Here is a 19,278-nt window from a genome sequence, read left to right on the forward strand (position 1 = left end):
GTTTTTTCGTACGCTCCGGTACGAACCAGGGCTCCTAAGTGCGCAGAAATGTATGTCACGAAGGAAGGCTGGGATGGCTGGTCTGCCACCGGCAACGCCCTGCAAATCACCCCTTTCGTTCCCGTTTGTGTTTGGGCAGGACCTAGGCTGGGAGAGAAGGATTGTGCTGGCCTGGGATGGGTTTCGTTTCACGGGTTTCCCCCTTTCCGAAACATCCCAAGTGCCGGTTCTGAAAATCGGTCCCAACCTTTATTTGAAGCGCGCCGCTCGTTTTTCGTGAAACCTAAACAACGAAGGAAGCGAAGGGAATGGCGATGGGTGACCATAAACTTGGGCTTTCCCTCTCCAAGCTCTCAGGCCCCACAATGATCTCGACATATATATGTTTAAGTTGCGCCGTCTCATAAATATTAACGAAGGGCCCTAATCTCTTCCTAAGAATCACTCCTTTTTTTTGTAGTTTAATAGGAGAATGTCCAATAACACAAAGGGAAATCTGAAAAGGGGGTAATAATAATAACATGCAAAAAAAAAAAAATCAACTCGTTGCCAGCAAAATAAATTAAACGCGGCCGGGCATCAAAGTAAGTGTTTTTCACGAGACACTTTCCTTTGGCGTCCCAATAAAACACGGTAACAGAATATCATGGATGCACACTGTTTCCCTAACTGCTTCTCAAAGGGTCCAGGCGATCTTCTTAGGACCTTTAATAAGGCTTTGGTGCGGGTCTTTTGTTGATCTCTCAAAATCAACTCCTTCTCATTGAAGCTGGAGCTGAAAGCGAGCTAATGTTCAAAGGAAGTGACCGCCGGCCCAAACGAAATTACATTTTTTTTCGGGCGATGAGGGGACATCTAATCAAAGCGGGGGGGGGGGGGGCGAGGTAGAAGGAGGAGAAGGGACGAAAGAAAAGGAGGGTTTACAAGATCTTTCTATAGTCCACAAAAGTCAGCGACACGGGCACTTCTCCGGGGAACAAAGGCGCCGCAGCCCATTCACAAAAAGTAAAGGGCTGTCAGGGGACACCAGTCCCGGGGTCCCTACCTTTGCCTTTGTAGGCACAGGGGGCAAGCCCCGCTGAGGCACCTGAACCTTTGTCCCAGGGTGGTAGGCCAGGAGTTGGGGGCCGATTTTTAAGCAGGAAGGGCTGTTCTCCAAGGCGCGCCCGGGCAAAGGGAGCCCGGCCAGGCTCGCCAAAAAGCCAATATTCTCGGCTGCGCCCAACTCCCCAGCAATCGGCTCCCGGTTATTCGTGCAGGAGAGGGGGTTGCTTGGCCAGCCGGGGCTCGGCTGCCCGGCCCGCTCCCGCTTGGAGCTTGGCTCTGGCGCTGGGGCTCAGCCCCACAGGCTGGGGCTGGGAGCGGGGAGGTATCAGGTAGCACTGGCCCCTGCCCGTGCAATCAGAGCACTTGTCTAATCCCAAATTGCAGGCGAATTTTCTTAATGCGCAGCCCATAAAAGCCCGGGATTAGGGGGAGGCAGGGGGCACACGGCGCAGAGCGAGCGCGCGAGAGAAAAGTTTGGCGCCGCGCTGGGGGCTGCACGCAGAGGCGGCGGCGCAGCAGCCGCGGCGGAGGCGCAGGGGGGGCGGTCAGGGTACCCCGTCCTGCCCCCACCCATCTCCAGGGACCGCGCTGCAAGGGGGAGCGCTGGGTGCGCACAGGTAAGCGCCTGCGGGGCCCGGCCTTCCCGTAGCCCCTCTCGGCCCCCGGGAGGGGGGTAGGGTCCCAGGGCTGCAGCCGGGCACCGGAGGCGTGTGCGCGGGATCCCGCAGCACCTGCTGCACCTGGGCAGGACCCCGAGGCACGTGGGAAGCTACAGGGGTTGGGGCGCTCGGGGGGAGGGGGCGTTTGACTGTCTCGCCCCCATTGACCCAGGAGCCCCTGGGCTGGCTGGGACGGGGGGGGGGAGGGGCGGGAGTTCAGCTGGCTGCAGCGAGTTTGCCAAACAACCGGGCAATGCCGCGGGGAGAAGCCCCCCAGGTTCCCTGCTCCCTGCAGCGGCCCCGGAGCCTGGGGCTGGACCCTGCTGGCGGAGAACAGCCCGGTGGACGCTGCTTCTGACCCCTCCCCCCGGAGCATTTCAGCCCCTTGGCTTAGTGGCCAGCGCTGCCCTGGAGCGCCCGCGTCTCGCTCTGTGCTCCGTGCCCCAGCATGTCTCCCCCTCCCGGTTCCATGCACCCTCTTCTTCCGCGCCCCCGCTAGCCCACAGCCCCAGCCCGAGGGCTGAGCCACCCCCTGGAGCCCGGGCCAGAGAAACCTGCGCCCGGGAAGGCAAAGCGAGCCGGGCCCAGCCCCTGAACGGGCCAGTTGGAAAAGGCCAGAGGACGCCAGCTGTCAAAACTTATTCCCCCTTCATCAGAGCGGAGGCAGCAGCGAGGACTCCGCCGTGGCCGGTGTCATTGGCACAGGCTCCTGCTCCGCAGCCCAGGGCCCTGCGAGGGCGAACAGCTGTTCGCTGCGAATTAACCAATTCTCCTCTGACTCTTAGGCGCCGAGAAAGCGCGTTAACCTACATTAACCACCCCAAAGTGCGCACTTGTCTCGGGCCAAATCAAGAGCGGCTGGTCCAGCAGGCCGGCAAGAGAGAACACAGCCCAGAAACGGAGGTGATGGGCGGGGGTGATAGAGTCCAAGGGCGAGGGGGAGAAGGAGGCAGATCCGGGCCCGATTCGCATCCCCCAGTGAAAGGAGATAAGAGGTTTAATTCATTTAGCATATGAACCACCTCGGCAAGGGATTCCCATGATGGGCAGATCCGAAGGCACATGCCCAGAGCCCCGGTATTTACACTGGCACTTTATCATTTTAACCGGATTATTCACGAGGTGGATTTGGTAACATCTCGTGTGTTCTCTCCGCACGGGTCAGAAAACCGCGTCTCTCTTCCAAGCCGCGGCGGCAGGCGCAGGAGCAGCTCCTGAGATGGGACTCTCCCCTAGCCCCACTTGGCTGGATTTTGCAGCGATTGGATGAGGGGATTTGATTTTCACCGGGGCTCCATGGCGCAGGAAGGTGGCGGGGCCAGCTCCCCCAAAGTGCCCGCGGAGCCACTGGGTCCCGTCCCAGAAACTTCGCACGAACTTTTCCCCCGGCCTGGGAGGCGCAGATTTGAGCGGCAGCATTCCTGTATGCGCCGGCTGGGCTGTCCTTTCCTAACTGAGGCATGATTTATAGTCTCTTGTAAAACTTCGCTGGCACTCTGAAGCCTAAACCTGCCGCATTATTATTTTCAGGTCTTCCCAATTTGTCGAACAGACTTCCTTTTGTTAGGGAGAGGGCTGGTTTGCTACTGGAATGAGTTGAGCAGGCGGATACAGGCATACGGCTGCGCCATGTCCAAAGTTGAACTTTTTGTCTGGCTTGGTGGTTCTATCACTAAATACAATTTTTTAAAAAATTGCAGTTCGCTGAGAGTTGACAAAGAGCTTTGATCTGGCCCGCTGAGCTATAAAAAGGCAAGCCACTGCAAAGGAAGGTGAAGAAAACGATGCACTGTGGCCAGTTCTGAAAATCTTGGACAAAGTAGCAGTGACCAGAGGTCTGATTTGCAAAATCTTAATGTAAACCGGAACAGGTTCCAAAAAAAGAGAAATTGGAACCTTCTTGGACAAACAAGACTTGTATCTGGAAAAGTTTTACAAATAAAACCAAGGCCATGGCTTTTTAATCCTCACCCCCAAAAGAAAATTCTATTTTTGTATCTGAAGGTGTATCTTTTGCCTCTAGACTGGTGCCAGGTAGGAAGCTGTTGCATTTGCAAATCATTTTTTACAAATTCATTTTAAAAATTAAATAAACCTTTCCTCATCTCCCCTCCCCCCAAACAATCAGAAGTAAACTTTTCACACTGGGAAGAGAAGACAGCAACAGTTAACGGTAAGAAAGATTCAGCTTTTATTGAAAATTTATATATGACTCAGTATTGTAATAAATAACAGTTTTCACAAAAATGAGCGAGCAATGGAAGCAAAAGGAACTCTAACTGAGAGGGGGTTTGCACACAATGGCAGAACAGACTTTAATAGCTACTGAATAAATATGAACAGCATTCTGGAGCCAACAAAATGGAGAAGGGAACAAAACTAGATGTAATAAATAATTATAAAAAAATGGCGTAGCCTTTAATGACAAAATGTTTCTGTAAACTGATGCACTTCAATTAGCCCCATCTCACACCACATCTTCAGATCACAAGGCTCTTTTCAAATCACATGGTAAAGAACTGGTCTCGGAGCGAATCAGACAGTCTTAATTTATATTATACATACAATAAAATGTAAAACGTTTCTGAAATAAACACTGGTAAATATAGCACATTTTAATAACTGGATTGAATCTGAACTATAAAATTTAGATAGCTTATTAAGCATTACATATGGCAGGACTAGATGAAACCATTTAGAATGATTTTTGTTTTCTATTTCCCCCTTCATCATCCTATTACAACAAACATATTTATTTCAAAATTCATTCCTCCTCTGGCTAAAGAAATCCTGTCATTTTTTTCTCTTAAACATTTTTGATATTACCACCACAACAATGTTTCTGTGCAAATGTATGTAACAGAATTTCAACAAGATGACTAAGCTCACAATTAAATCATAGTACAAAGCTAGTTTGGAATAATATTGCTTGAGTGGAAAAAAATAACAAATCCAGAAAACAATGCAGTATAGAGCTAGCCTAAGAAAAGGGGAGAAGTTTTATATTTTCGGAAGTATTGAGTTATATATTTGTTTTTTGAGTCTTGGGGTCAGTATTTTAAAAATGTAAGAAAGATCTGGACTACAAAATGCAACTGCATCTGCTCCAGGAAGGCCAGTCACTGGAGGACACATTTCTCTTCTTTCTTGGCCATCTTGCCTTTGTTTTGTTCCAGAGTTCTTTCCAAATGTTCATCTTCTTCTTCAGCCCTGAAAACAAACGCAAGGAACAATTATTGTCCGTTTTCCATCTAAGGACACACAGTTCTTCTTTACACCACTTAGGCGCTCTGCGGGCTATTTGCCAAAGGAATTTGGCTACAGAGCACCACTCTAGGGTAGATGTGATAGCACCATTCAATTTGAGGATCAGGCTCTAGATTTTCTTTAAAATGGATCATCATTAACAAACCCCAGAGTTCATGTTCTCACTCTTGAACACCAGAGAGAACATGCTGCTTTTGTTTACTGAACTTTCCTCAAACTTTTACTGTCTGGACCATAGAGAAAAAGCAAATCCATTCTCAGAAAAGTCAAAATGTCTCTAGAGGGTTTACAAAAATAACACGTCATACTCACTGTTTTTCTTGGGCGTCCAAATCTCTGACCAGGGCATCGCGTTTATTAACGAGAATAACAAGTTCATCCAGCAAAAGCTGCTCTCGCCTTTTCTGGGCTTCAGTCTTTTGCCAATCTGAAAATAATAAATATATTAAATAAGCATAATTAAATCCCCCAGAAATGTGTGGTTTAAAATCTTTTTGGTCTGAATTTCTGTATGATTTAAACAAATGGGTGTCAGATCTTTGGCATTAGGAATAAAAAACAAAATAAGATTATTCCTTTCTGTAACCTCCAAAGGTATGGAACTTTAAGCTGGGATCATATTTCACATTTGTGTGAATTTGTATATATCAAAAATATCAAGTTATTGAAGATTTGCATTTGACTTCATGCATTATTACTTAATAACCTGTAGTTATAAATTTATATACTTTTACATAAACAACGAATTCTATCCTAGATGTGGCAATATTCCAAGATGCCTAATTTCTAAATTTCTCACAGAACTTTTAGCAGAGGCTTGGACAGACTGGAATCAGTTTATCAATAGCATTTTAAAAAAAGAAATAAATGGAATAATCTGCATTTCTTTATTTCATTTATTGTTTGTTTTTATCCGATTCTAGAGATCTTTCTAGCTCTGGCTTTGTTTTCTGTGAATATGTTGGGTAGAGGGAAAGGCACTTTTGTTTCTGAAACTGGCAAAATTCACAGAACCAAAAAAAATTCTAAGAACTTTTTAAAATCTAGAATCTAACTCCATCTATGCACAAATAGCTTATTCTTTGCTAATTTCTTGCTTGGTGTATCATAGCAGTTGGAAATATCTCACACTGGGCACCAGATGTTTCAAAATAACTTTAAAAGTAGGTGTCAGTTAATTAGCATTTTTCTTTGAAGTAAAAGTACATTTGGTAGACAATATTACAGAGCAGTTTTCTCCATAGTGTTGTAACCTGCTTGATTGTTTGGATGATGGCTAAATCTAAGGCTTTTTGCTAAATGACAATTACAGATTTGATTTTGAAATTATTTTGTTGCACAAGATTGGGTAAGGGCTAGTCCTACTGCACGAATCTTGTGCACTAGAGGACTCCAAGGGAACATTTTTGACCCCATAGGTTTCCTCTGCATGATCTCTGTCCCTCTTTTTAACAGAACAGTATCTGCATTTCATAAAAAGAAGGCAAATTCAAGATTGGAACATGCCTGAAGTCCAAGCCAACTGCTCTTTAGCCAGACTGTAGGGGCTTGTAGCTGTCAATCAACCGCCAGTCCACCCCGCCTCCCTCATTAGGAAAGTTAACAATGAAAAGCAGGAGAAGTAGATGATGAGGCAGATAGCAGAACAAATGAGGACCAGGAGGGAAACAGGACACCAGCTTAAAAATGACCATAACCACCGATTCAAGCAGTGTCCTCCCCTCTGTGCACTTTCCAAAAACACAGAGGAAAGAGAGTGTGCAATCCTTTTGGATTTCTCTCTTCTCTCTATTGCCCTGGGCAATCATGTTAAAACTCACATGGCTGGTGCTTATTCAGATAAACCTAACAATGCACACCAATGGTTACCATGTGAATCTTCGCAACCCACACAAGAATGTGCTGGTTCAAATCCCCCTGACCCCCCTCCAAAGCAAAATTTATTCAAGACAGCAAACTGCTCAGAAGCTTTATGAAAGCAAGTGGTGCTAGAGGGAATTCAGTCTTGTATTTACAAATTAAAAATTAGATGCATCATCATGCAATAAAGGTTAGAACCACAGCAAAAAAAGCCAGGAATGTAACCATTTTTTTTCATTCTCTTGCCTTCTCTCCATGGCCACGTATAAGCGCCATAGGTGTACGTGCATATACTAACATGCACATATGGAAAACAGAAACAGACACGTGTGTGTATATACATTCAATGTGTGCAAATGTACACAGTGGTGTTTCATAAATGGGTAAGAACTTGATGCAGTACACCATGTCACTTTCCATAACATTTACCTGGCAGAACGCCGGCAGACAGTTCTCACTGCTTATTTTTAAAGGGACAGTTTCTTATCAATCATACTTATGGAAGCTAATTTTCCAGGTGGTAACCAAATCAATTTATCTTGTAATGTATTGTCCTCACCTTTAGCCCACCCCACACCTGGAACCCCCAAAAGCTCCCTTTTTTGTTGTGAGTGTAGAACATGCTCCTTTGATTTCCACTGATATTTGCCCTTTCCTAGTCTGGCACATTTCAGGGCATGCTGCTTCAATTCAATTTTTAAAAAAATCCTGCCTTCTCTATCTCAAACTCCAAACAGGCTCTTTGTGAAATCACACGTAAAAATTAAGTGCCAGCATAAGTGAGGTCAACTGACTAAAACAAACCAGCCTCCCAAGTGTATGTCATACAATGTCTGTCAGTGATCTGACTGGAAACAAGGGGGGAAAAGACATGTCGTTCAGAATTCCCAGACTTTCAAACCTTGTCTAACTTCTAGCCTAACTTCTCCATGCTCCTGACTACAAGCTTGTTGATTTTAAGGATTCGCTAATATTTTGACACCTGAAAATGCAGATACATTCAGGAAGGACCTGAAAAGCACAAGTTCTACATGGGTTTGAGATAATATGTTGCAGTTTTGCCTTTGTTGGCAGTTTCAGTTTTTTAAAACATTCTTATTTTTTCTGAATTTTGGAAGCAATTCTCCATAACATCTTATGTGTATAGGCAGAAGCCACACTATTTTAGAATTATATTAGAATTAGAGATTTGGTATGAACTACTTTTTCCTACCTATAGATATTGATATACTATTCACAGATCACAGCAGTGTGTGGTAAATAATGTCTTGTGGGACACTCATTTCTAGAATGAAACTGATTTTTGTTGTTCTTCCAGTGGACAACAAGTGCTATTTGTGAAGATGCAACTGAAAGATTCATTAACACAAGTACACAATTGCCTTGTTGTTAGCTTAATTAACTTACATACATGTCTTAGGAAAGGATAAATTAAATAGCAGTTTGTCAGGAAGGGAGGAGTTTATTAACAGTATTTGGTCAATATTTATTTTATATAATATTAAAGTAGGAGCTTGTTATGTACAGCAAAATATCTGATTAAAGAGATCTCCCGCAGCAAAAACAGCTTTAGGAGAAAACACAAATGTCAATATATTTAAAAATCAACGGCATGCAAGTTTGTCTTCTACTTCTAAATTTTAAGACAGGATTATCTGTAACACCTGTTAGAGATAGTTACCAGCAGTGACTACAGCTCTGGGAAACTACAATACGGACTGTGATTAATGTGAAGATTCCAGAATAATACTGTTATAAAAGCTACACTCTGGATAAAAATAGGATTAAATTCTGATGTTGTATATGAGCTAAAAGTGTTGAAAAGCCAAAAGACCCCATGCAGTCACTTGCAATGTGCAGTGTCAAATTACATAGTTTGTTAAATTCAGATTTAAATCCAAATGTTTTCAAATTATTCATCTGCATGGACTTTATACTCTCTTCTTTTTAATTGCTCACACTGATAACTATGTTGAGAAAACAGGCTGACCTGCTCCAGTAGAAACACTGTAATAGAAATGGTCTAAAGTTTTTCTAGTAAAACCTTCAACCTTGCCACTATAATAAATAAGCCTAGCACTTTGATGAAAATTAACACTAGTTTTGTAAAGAGCACATTGGGGGATTGCAGTCAAGTCTTATCTTTAGTTCCAGTCAACTAGCAATCCTGAAAGAGTTTGCATCATCATCAGAGCAGGCCATTTGATAGGATTCTACTGCTGAACCTAATCAATCTATGGAATACTGTGGCTGTGCTGTGTAACAAAGCTAAAATAGATTTACAAATGGGGTTTTAGGGGATAAGCTCCTCCACAGGATTACATATTGATTTTAAATATAAAAAGCTTATCATATAAACCATAACTACAAAAATAGTGAACCTATGCATAAATCCTTTTAGAAGAGCACCCACTTCAAACTCTAAGCCAAGAATAAATCAAGATGTACAAAATCCTAAAGAAGATCCATTTCTTGGGCAGAAAATGAACACACTACCCCAAGGTGTGCAAAAATGAACTTATCTTTTCTAAGGAGGCATTAAACCTGGGGAGGAGGGGGGAGAGGGGAAAGGGAAGGCAAGTGAAGTGTGTTTAAGTCTAAGGTATCCTGCTACTCTGCTATGCATGCAGGAGAATCCAAGCTCTGAAATGCCTACCTTGTTTACATGAGACAAACTCATGCAGCGTGCTCTCATTTGGCCAGGCTTTAAAACTAACCAAGTAAGGGATATTTCCTTCAGCGTATTATGATTCTATACAACTATTTTTGGCTTTTCTCGGGATGAGCATTTTCAGGAGCAAATTCACTTTGTAATGATATGAATAGCTTGTTGTTGTAAGCACCCAGGATGTTACTCTCCCTTTTTTTTAATCTCTGCTGCTAAATGGGAGGGGGGAAAAAGTACTCCTCTTTTTACCACTGCTGGCCATTCATGTGTTCTGTGTGAAGTGCTTTTAACACTCCAAAAGTCTATTCAACTGCATATGCAGTTGGCTAAGAGGACACTGTCTCCACATCACTGAACACTATAACGGTCAGCACCTCTAAACTACAGTACTGCCCACACACTGCTCAGACAAGCAGGGCAGGCCCATGGCCAATAAACTGCCTTTATCTACAATCAGCAGGCTGCTACCTTTTGCAAGTCTCTTTTCCCCTGTCATCAACTAGCTAAGTAAATTGTTTGATAGATTTTTAAACAGTCGAGTCATGGGTGGGAAGAGTTAAAGCAATTTACCAAAACAGTAATTATCACCTCTCAAAAACGTGTTTTTTAAAAAAACAGTTTGTAATTGCTACTAACAATCACTTTAAATACACAAACAGAAACAACCCTGCTACTTTTTCATGTCCATATGTTCTTGGGAGTGGGAAAAATTGTACACACATGTTAGATTTGTTCATTCACATCTTTTACATGGCACCAACTGTTCATTAGCAATGGGCTGATGGATACTGCTTTGCACTCATGAAGCCAATATAACTAATTTCTTCTACAGTCAACCTGGCTACAAATAAGCATTTTGTGTTATTGTTTTAAAATCGCTTTTAAATTATATTTGAAATTGAGAATATATCAGACATGAAACATTTGAAAGCATCTACATCTACACTCATAGACAATTTTTCAAAATTATATTTCAGCAGTTTGTAACATACTTATATCACCTCAGTCATCATCATTTTATCTGAATAATTCCACCTTTAATATGGTCATCCTGATGGCTGAGGGATAGTGCAAAAAGTTCCCAAGAGAACAATCATCTTAATAAAATTCAAAATTCTAAAACATAATAAGAGTAGTGCAAACAAACATGGTTTTCCTGAAAAATCCTGTATAATGTATCATTCTAACATAACAAGCAGATCTGATCTTTCTAATGTCTGGCACCTTTTGCTATTTTTAATTTTTTTTATTAAGGTATATATGTGATTTGTTATATTTTGTAAGGGCATTCGAAGACCTGAGGTCTGAAGTCCTCAAAATAATAAAATAAAATAAAATAAAATAAAATAAAATAAAATAAAGGAACATTACAGTATAATTTATGCCCAATAATATTTTTTTTTGTTTAAAAGGATTTTAATTTGGTTTTAAATATTTAATTTACAATTAACTACCACTTCACTGTACATTTCTGAACTCAGGTTGTATTCAAGAATATGGTGAACTAAGCTTTACCCAAGAATATAGTAACAGACTGATAGATATGAAGCTACCTGACAAACCTCGTCTTTCTCCTACAAACTTATGCTTCCAGTGAAGTCTCTAAACTAATTAGAATTGATTTATTATGGATCAGCTACCTTATCAGGTGCAGAAAGAAATTACCATGGACAGTCAAAGGGCTAAGAGGTCAATATAGAATAGCAAAATCAATTTGCATTGATTAGACAAAAGGTCCATTTTACAGAGCCCAAAGGATTAACTTTTAAGCAAACATCTTTGAACTACAAGACAGCATTTGTGACTGAGAGGTATAAGTAGAGCAGCATTATAAAACACTTAAGATATTTAAATAACAATATAATGTAAGCAACAGTTTAAGCTAGCTGGATATTTATTTTTGTTATGTATCCTCCTTAGGATTATTGTACAATTCCTGTTAAAAGCATTATGGAAAGTCTGAAACTTTTTCACTTCTCCCCACGTCAATCTTTCCATGAGTTTTCATTCAGGTAAGGCGACTAGACTCTAAAGAACTACAAAGAATGAAGAAAATATGTGCAATAGATTGCACTAACACTGATGTTACATGTGATGAAATATGTACTTGACACGTGTATATTTTATCATGAAGACTGAAGAGATTTTTTCCCTCAAGTGGAAATATTGCTATCAAAATATTAAAATGTAAAAAAATAAGGAATCTCATGTAAGAGTCATCCCTTTATGATAAAGTTAAGATTACTGTGTCAAAATTAAGATTACTGTGTTGTAACAAACATAATAAATAAAAAGCAAAAATACATTGTGTTTCCCCACCTCAATGCTTTTTCAAATATACTGTAGTAAGACTTGTTTCTCATCTTGCTTCCTGAAGTCTATGCTTGAAACAATTTCTTTGGATATAATTTATGCATAAGAGTAAAGACCTATAATATCTGTTTGCACGCTATAATTTTGAATTATGTGTGATAGCTAACTCTACTCTCAGGTGGGCCTTCTTACTGGTCTTTCTGTTAAGTAATTTCATTTGTTAATGTTGCTTACCTTCAATAGCAAGCATTGCTCTTAATTCTCGGTTCAGCAGTTCGTACCGCCTTTCTAGGTCATGTTCTTTTTCCCTAGGCAAGTTGCAAAAGTTCATCAATATGTTAATTACTAAATCATTAAACACTTAAAAGAACCTTTAACTTACATTGATTTTAGGACTCATAACTGACTTTTCTCTTCAACTTTAAGCTACTCCAAACAAATGATACACAAACTTAAAACCTTCCTTAGGAAGAATATTCAGTAATGTCGCTTTTTTCGTTTCCATAACATCTGTTTTTTCTGGATTTAGTTTAATTTTCTTGTACTATTGTACATAATTATTAAATATTCATCCTCAGAGCAGCTGTTGTGATATGTCCTACATATTCTCTCCTATCTAAAGAACAAATTCCAGATTCAAACAGTTCACTAGTATGAACACTTAAAGTATTATCCTATGTAAATTCTGACTTAACGAATACAGAAAATTAGACACAGGATTAGAAAGCTTAATATTATAAGGTGGAATCTTCTATCAAGTTCAGACATGGAAGAAATTCGTGAACATACAACTCATTTCACTATATTACAAAGGAAGCATGCATATGTCTACACTAGGTGGCATACTAAAAGAAAATCATCAGTAAACTGAGAAAAACTAAACAAGAAATGATGACCTCAACAGGCCAAATGCCAGTCTAATAATGAATGGTATTTATGCTCTCTCTCATCCTCCATGCTTCTAATAACTGTGCCAGTTCTGCCCATTTCTGAAGACGGTTTACATGTCTTTATTACACAAATCTTTCTCTGCATCGCCTGTGGTAACGTTGCTTCACCTGATGTTCACAAATATGCTTTTTCCCACACTTCAATACTGCTAAACTAGTGAATGATCTAATATTACTGACACCAGCAAATGTGAATTTTAACTTCAAGTTTTCCGTGAAACTAGACTTTGCATATTATATTTAAAGTACAATTCAAGTGCATAGTTTGGTACAGTAAGTTGATCCTACTATTTTTGCATTTGAAAATATAAATGCACTTGCTATTTCATATTTTTTTTCACAGCTCTCACTAATCTTGCACCATTGCAAGCTTTGAATTTTCATGTCTGAAATATGAGAAAAATGAAGCTACTTCGTATGTACACAAATCACACATACTTTGCATCTTTGAGGAAACATTCTGAAGTCTAATGGAAATAAAGCAAAAAAAAAATTAGCATCTATATTCTAAGTGAACATACTGATAAATCAACCTCTTGTAACAAGCTCAGCCATCCATACTTACAGAAGAGAAAGCTGATTCATTCTCCTTATTAAGGCATTTTTCTTATTAACCAACATGAACCATTCCTGCATCATAGCTTCTTCTTCTTCTGTGTTCCTTCCTATAGAATAAGCACATTTGTAATTTATATGATGTTTCACAAGCTGGGCAACATACTTTAAGATCAATTTTTGGAACATGAGATCTCTCCTGTTAATGGATATTAAAAAGTAATTTTCCAAATGTTAAAAATAACACAAGATTAGACTTCCAAGACCAGCAGTTCTACACTGTTGAATGATCACAAGTCAATCTTTTAAAACTGATATTCTTCAGCATATATATTTTAGTGCCTCTTAACATAACTCTAGAGCATATTTACGCTAAATACATTTGGAAGAAAAATTGTTCTACCTTTAAACCCTCCCTAGAGTTAATATGATCATAAAAGGGGTGGAAAAACAACAAAACATTATGATGGGTGAAATTAACTCCAGCTACACAAACCCAGAATACTCAGGCTCCATGGGGGTGGAGTGCCTAGAGCAGCTATGGAGGTGAAATCCTGCCCGAATCCATGGCCAATGTGCTGTGCTGATGCCAAGCTTACCAGACTGTGGGCTGAAATAGCTGACCCGGCTTCTCCGCACCAGGGCCCTGGGTCAGTCTTTACTAAAGTAAAAGTCTTACCATTGATTTTAACAGGAATTGAATGGGGGCCTATGGCCGTGGGTACTGGAGTCATGGCACAGGCACATATGTGCATTTCTACCATTTGTGGTAAACTATCAGCTATTGTCTTTCTGAAAATTAAGCTGAAGGAGACAAAAATCCTTATATACATATCCCTGGCATGTACATCTAATTAATTTTAACCCAAACAAATACATAATTTGGGAACAAGTATCAGAGGGGTTACTGTGCTAGTCTGAATCTGCATAAGCTAACAGATTTATTGGAGCATAAGCTTTCGTGGGCAAAGACCTGAAATCTGACGAAGTGGGTCTGACATGCATGAAGTGGGTCTTTGCCCACGAAAGCTTATGCTCCAATAAATCTGTTAGTCTGCAAGGTGCCACAGGACTTCTCATAATTTGGGAAGAAGTTTGTCTAGTGGCTACAATAAAAGAAGAAAGTCAGGAATTCAAAGGGGTGGAATTCTTTTCCCCAGAACTGTTCCTGATTCGCTCTTTGACCGTAGGCCTGTATCTCACAGTTTCCCATTTCTAATACGAGACTAACACCTACCTTAAACGAATGTTGAGGATTACAGTAATTCATTATGTTTGTAAAAGCAGGGAAGGTCTTATATTCATTTCCAGTGTTGTGGAGCAGTAGCTTGCTTACACAAGAAGCTGGTAACATACCCAAAATGTATGGTGAGCTTTTGGTTTAAGAGGAAACCCCAAATTTCTGGGTGTTAACATCTGCATCATAGCTGATTCTTTGGCATCACTGCTTGTCTTACATACATTCTCAAACAAAACACAGATGCATGGCCCCAGATCTGTGCAAGGAGAGCTGCCCTTTTTACACGGATATTCCCCCTGCTGCATGGAGAGGAAGGCCAGCTGTCTCTATGGCATTGTTTGCCTCTGCCCCATGTAGCCCAATGGATCTGGAATCCACAGGGAGAAGAGTGGACAGATCAGGGACAGAGCTGATAGGGACACATAGGCTCCCTACGGCTCCATGCTGTTTAGACAGAAAAGGTAATAACAGACTGGGTTCTATTACCTTTTTCGCTGGGTATTTCCCTGTGATTTACAGTAGTTCCTGTTAAATGCTGCACCTCTGGAGCTACACTGATAGAATCTAGGGTTTGCTGAGGGAACGAAGGACATGACAGAGCTAGTACTTCTGCAGGCATGTCCTCTCCCTCTCACGGATCTCTACAGTGTGATGGTCCAGCAGTATTTATTAGCAGAGAGCAGAAGTGCCAGTCCATGAGAACAAGAGGGGAGTCGCCTTGTTTTGTAGAGATTTCCTCACTCAAAACCTTTTTCCTGCAGTTTTCTGCAGGGTGGCATGGCTGCACTGCATTTACAATACTATTTTATGACTCAGAATTCCCTCCAAAGAGTTTTAAGACTAGAAGGATGGTTTGCCCTAACAAATTAAAGATCAGAGGACTTGGTTCACTGGCCCAGCTAGCGGGACTTCCTAATGCAAGCCAGAGGCTTGATCTACATTACGCCCCCCCGTCGAGCTAACCTGCGCAACTTCAGCTATCAACATACTTATTGTGGTGTCTTCCACACGGTAAGGTCCGTGGAGGCTGCTCTCCCATCAACTCTGGCTACTCTTCTCATCCTGGTGGAGTACCAGAATTTACAGGAGGGCACCTGTAAGTCGATTTATCACACCTAAGCAGATGCAATAAATAGGCTGCTGGTGGATCGATCGCTGCAATGTTGATCCAATATGTAGTGAAGACAAGCCCTTAGAAGGTACTCAGTGTTCTAGAAGAAGACCGACCACCTTCCCCTGAACTGCACTGAGTCAGGTGACTTTTTTTTTTTTGAGGGGGCCAGGAATATGGGGGGTTCCTTTCTTGTTCTCACTGGCATGAGATTTGATTCCCCCTTTATGATGCAGGTAAAAAAGTTCTCCTAACTAGATACAGAGATGATAACCCCGAATTAATTCACTGTTTATAAAGTACTCCGGGGTCTTTGGATAAAAGATACTGTCACAAATACATACTAGCTAATGGTTGAGTCTGCAAACCATTTTCAAACAAACAGAAAACGGGACATAGCCACAGTTCAACAGAGCTTCACCAAATTAAACCAGCTGAGGATGGAGCCCTTAGTTTTCACCATGACAAACGTTTTAGGGTGAGATCATACTTTAAGATGCTGATTCTTTATACTAATATAGAACAGCTATATTTGTCAATTGAGAGTCTAACAAAAACAGGCATGCATCTTCAATATTTTTAAGCTTATATTTCAGTGTAGGAAGTATTCACAGAATTGTTTTTTTTAAAGCGAGTCAACAAAGTCTTTATTGTTTTACAGTAATTTTAATCTGTCTTTTAGGGCAGCTGTTTTTGTATTCATTTTGGACCATGTGATGCCTTGACACTGGTCATGTGATATCGTCTGCGATAGGCATAAATCCCTGGGCAGCAACAAAAGAAGAAAGAGTAAAAAGAAAAAGCTGAGAAAAAGCTTGCAATTTGGAAAAAGGCCAATTGTACGCCAGTGAAGGCCTTTTTGATCAATGAAATGACACATGTGTGCAATATTAATAGCAGTAGATTGTGATACCTTAGTTTTTGACCAAGGGCTTTTAAATGCTTGTACATTCAACTTAAACAGATGCTTCATACATGAGCAAGGTAATATACATGACAACATAAATAATTTTAAAATGACTATTCTCAATCAACACAGTTCTACTAGTTAGTTTACTCAATTTAGCACTATTTTCTTCAACAGGAGAATGCCTATAAAACACTCTAAATGAAGAGAAATTGAATGCTGATCCAGTATTGATATTTTAAATTTAAATTTATACCTACTATTTCCAGATAAAAATGAATATATGGATTTTTCTCAACCACAATTAATTTTACACTTCTACTCAGTAAAACTGTTCAACTTCTCTGTGTTTATTTTCCAAGTTCAAATGATTATTTAAAACAGTCAAGTACAAATGTTTAAAAATTCAAAATGTGAAAATATCCACTTTGCTCTCTGGAGAAACAATACAACACAGATTATTTAAATGAAGTGAAAAACATGTTTGAGACCAAATCGATACTGTGTGCGCAAACCTCTTATCTGAGCCAGTACAAGATGATGGAAATCTATAAATAGCCCACAGATCTTCAACTTAAAATTGTTTTTTTCCCCTATAATACATGCATTATACCATTGTTTTAATTTTTTTTTAAAGAAAAAAAATCCCAACCCTTTTAATGCTAGTAAGTTGCACCATTACAAATTAATCCTGACTTTAATAACTGGTTAAAGACCCCTTCAGCTTTATAAGTAACAAAAAATATTAAAGCCTGTGATCACAGCGAGCTTTTCTCATTTCTCCTCTAACCATTTGTTATTTAATCCAATACTAGTAATCCAATTTGTCCATCAGACTTTTAAAGGGCAGAATGCAACTTCCCCAGCTTAGACACTTTTCAAAGTACAATATATTTTTCAAATGAATGCTGGATGTTTCATTTTTTTCCCCAACTGTTCCTAGCTCTAATGTATGAGGAAAAAAAGAACAAGATGAACATTGTTCATACTGATTAAGTAAGAGCTCATTAAAGAGCTGTCAGTGCCGTACTTTGAATATGCATGAAGCATATAATCAGATCTAGTACCGTCACTAGAGGAGAATACGGTAAGTACAAAGGATTGATTTAATTACTTAGAGTGGGCTGTGGTGGTAAAGCAGTCTTGTTAGCGCAAAAAGAAAAGGAGGTTGTATTCTGGCACCGTTAGGAGAAAAAGGCAGTTTTAGCTTCTGCCACAATACCTAATCTCAGGATAAAGCACTTTACGTTGTAGCTTAAAATGAAGACTGTCAGTATTCTAAAAAGCCCAGAATTCATCTTATTTTGTTTAACCTCACCTGGTTAACTATCTAGCAGAATGTACTCTTTTTAACACATAATTATGGCTATATCTTTTTATCTTATAGGTACAATAATGAATCCTGAAAAAAAAAAATCTTTAGACTTTTTAGTGCTGCAAGTATCTCGTATATTCAAAAAGCAGAATAAGCGATGGAAATATGAGACAGGAACAACTAGCATAATAGCTTTTACTGGACAATGTGTGATGAGAATTTTTGGTAATGTTTTTCTAATTTCTTAATTTTTTAAAATAAAATTCCTATTTTATTTTCCCCTAGGAATCTAGGAGACTTTTCTCACATCACCATATTCTTATTTTATTATCTGGCTTGAGCGGTGAAGGATGCATATTCTCGCCTTCTCTTCGCTTGACATCTACCAGATCCCTCCTCGATGATTAAGAATGATCAAAACACTGAGCTTGAAAAAGTTTAAGGCCCACATTCTGTCTCAAAAACATGCAAGCAATGCCCATTGACTTAAATTTTGGTTCTACATTGTACTGTAGTATCTCCTGCATGAAACTGAATAAAGGCTGTAGCACGAAGTTCAAAGATTTTATCCAGCAATCCAGGAGTTTGATGAACCGCTGCCTCCAAAAGGGTTCACATCTTTTGGTTCATTACATGCACTAAATTATTACTTCAATTGCTACTATTTAATAACAACTGAGGTCTTTTTCTTCTTTCAACCTTACCATTTCTGAATTTCAAATACATTACAATTTTTGGATGACAGTGCAAATAAATAAGTGGCATAATTGTATGCTGTAGAACTTGAACATGGATGTATATAATATTATTTTCATTAAATATTGCAGAAGTTACAATGGGTAGTTTGTATGCTGATTGCTTGTTAAACATTTTAATAAACAGTAGTCTGATAAATGGTCAAGCTGAATCAATCTGAAATCACAATTTTTCCCCTGCTAAACACACACGTGTGCGCACACACGCATACATACACATGATCAACCTGTGAATAGAACATAAATGTACTATGTATTGTAGATTATAACCATTTAAACCTTTTAGGTAAGACATTAAGATAGACCAAACACGGATTAACTTTGTATGACTTCTCATTGTTAAGAAAAAAGAAGAAAGTACTACAAAACATTATGAACGCTACTCAAATGGGAAAAAAGTAGCAACATGTTGGGACAAGACTAGTTTCCTATGTAAATGGATGGACACACTAAAACCATCATAAATTCATCAAGCCAAACTAATAGATTAAAATAATGTATATTTAAAAATCCTCAAATTCAAAAATAGCTGCTTTGCAAAAATTAATTACTACTCACAAAATATAGCTAATAAAAGGTTTATATCATCATCCAAAACCAGCACATTCAGTCTGGCAAGAAATAGCTTTAT

The 19,278-nt window shown here is 39.9% G+C and overlaps 1 protein-coding gene and 1 long non-coding RNA gene across 13 annotated transcripts in view; one reads left to right on the forward strand and one right to left on the reverse strand.

Annotated features, from left to right (window-relative positions):
* Positions 1-1,481: 1,481 nt before the first annotated feature.
* On the forward strand, positions 1,482-18,462 carry LOC149525199 (uncharacterized). Its single transcript, XR_016349294.1, has 3 exons — positions 1,482-1,664; positions 3,407-3,879; positions 18,178-18,462. It is a non-coding gene; the product is annotated as an uncharacterized LOC149525199 (long non-coding RNA).
* Positions 3,874-19,278, reverse strand: part of EHBP1 (EH domain binding protein 1) — a 341,176-nt gene continuing 325,771 nt past the window's right edge. For all 12 annotated transcript variants that reach the window (XM_075925601.2, XM_075925600.2, XM_075925608.2 and 9 more), the window contains 4 exons: positions 13,330-13,429; positions 12,049-12,122; positions 5,286-5,400; positions 3,874-4,916 (listed from right to left, as the gene is read on the reverse strand). In XM_075925601.2, coding sequence (XP_075781716.2) covers positions 4,826-4,916; positions 5,286-5,400; positions 12,049-12,122; positions 13,330-13,429 — 380 coding nt within the window. In that variant the 3' untranslated portion in view covers positions 3,874-4,825. The remainder of the gene's footprint in view (positions 4,917-5,285; positions 5,401-12,048; positions 12,123-13,329; positions 13,430-19,278) is intronic.

This window comes from Pelodiscus sinensis, chromosome 3 (genome assembly GCF_052426305.1).
Source record: "Pelodiscus sinensis isolate ZL-2025 chromosome 3, ASM5242630v1, whole genome shotgun sequence".
NCBI lineage: Eukaryota > Metazoa > Chordata > Testudines > Trionychidae > Pelodiscus > Pelodiscus sinensis.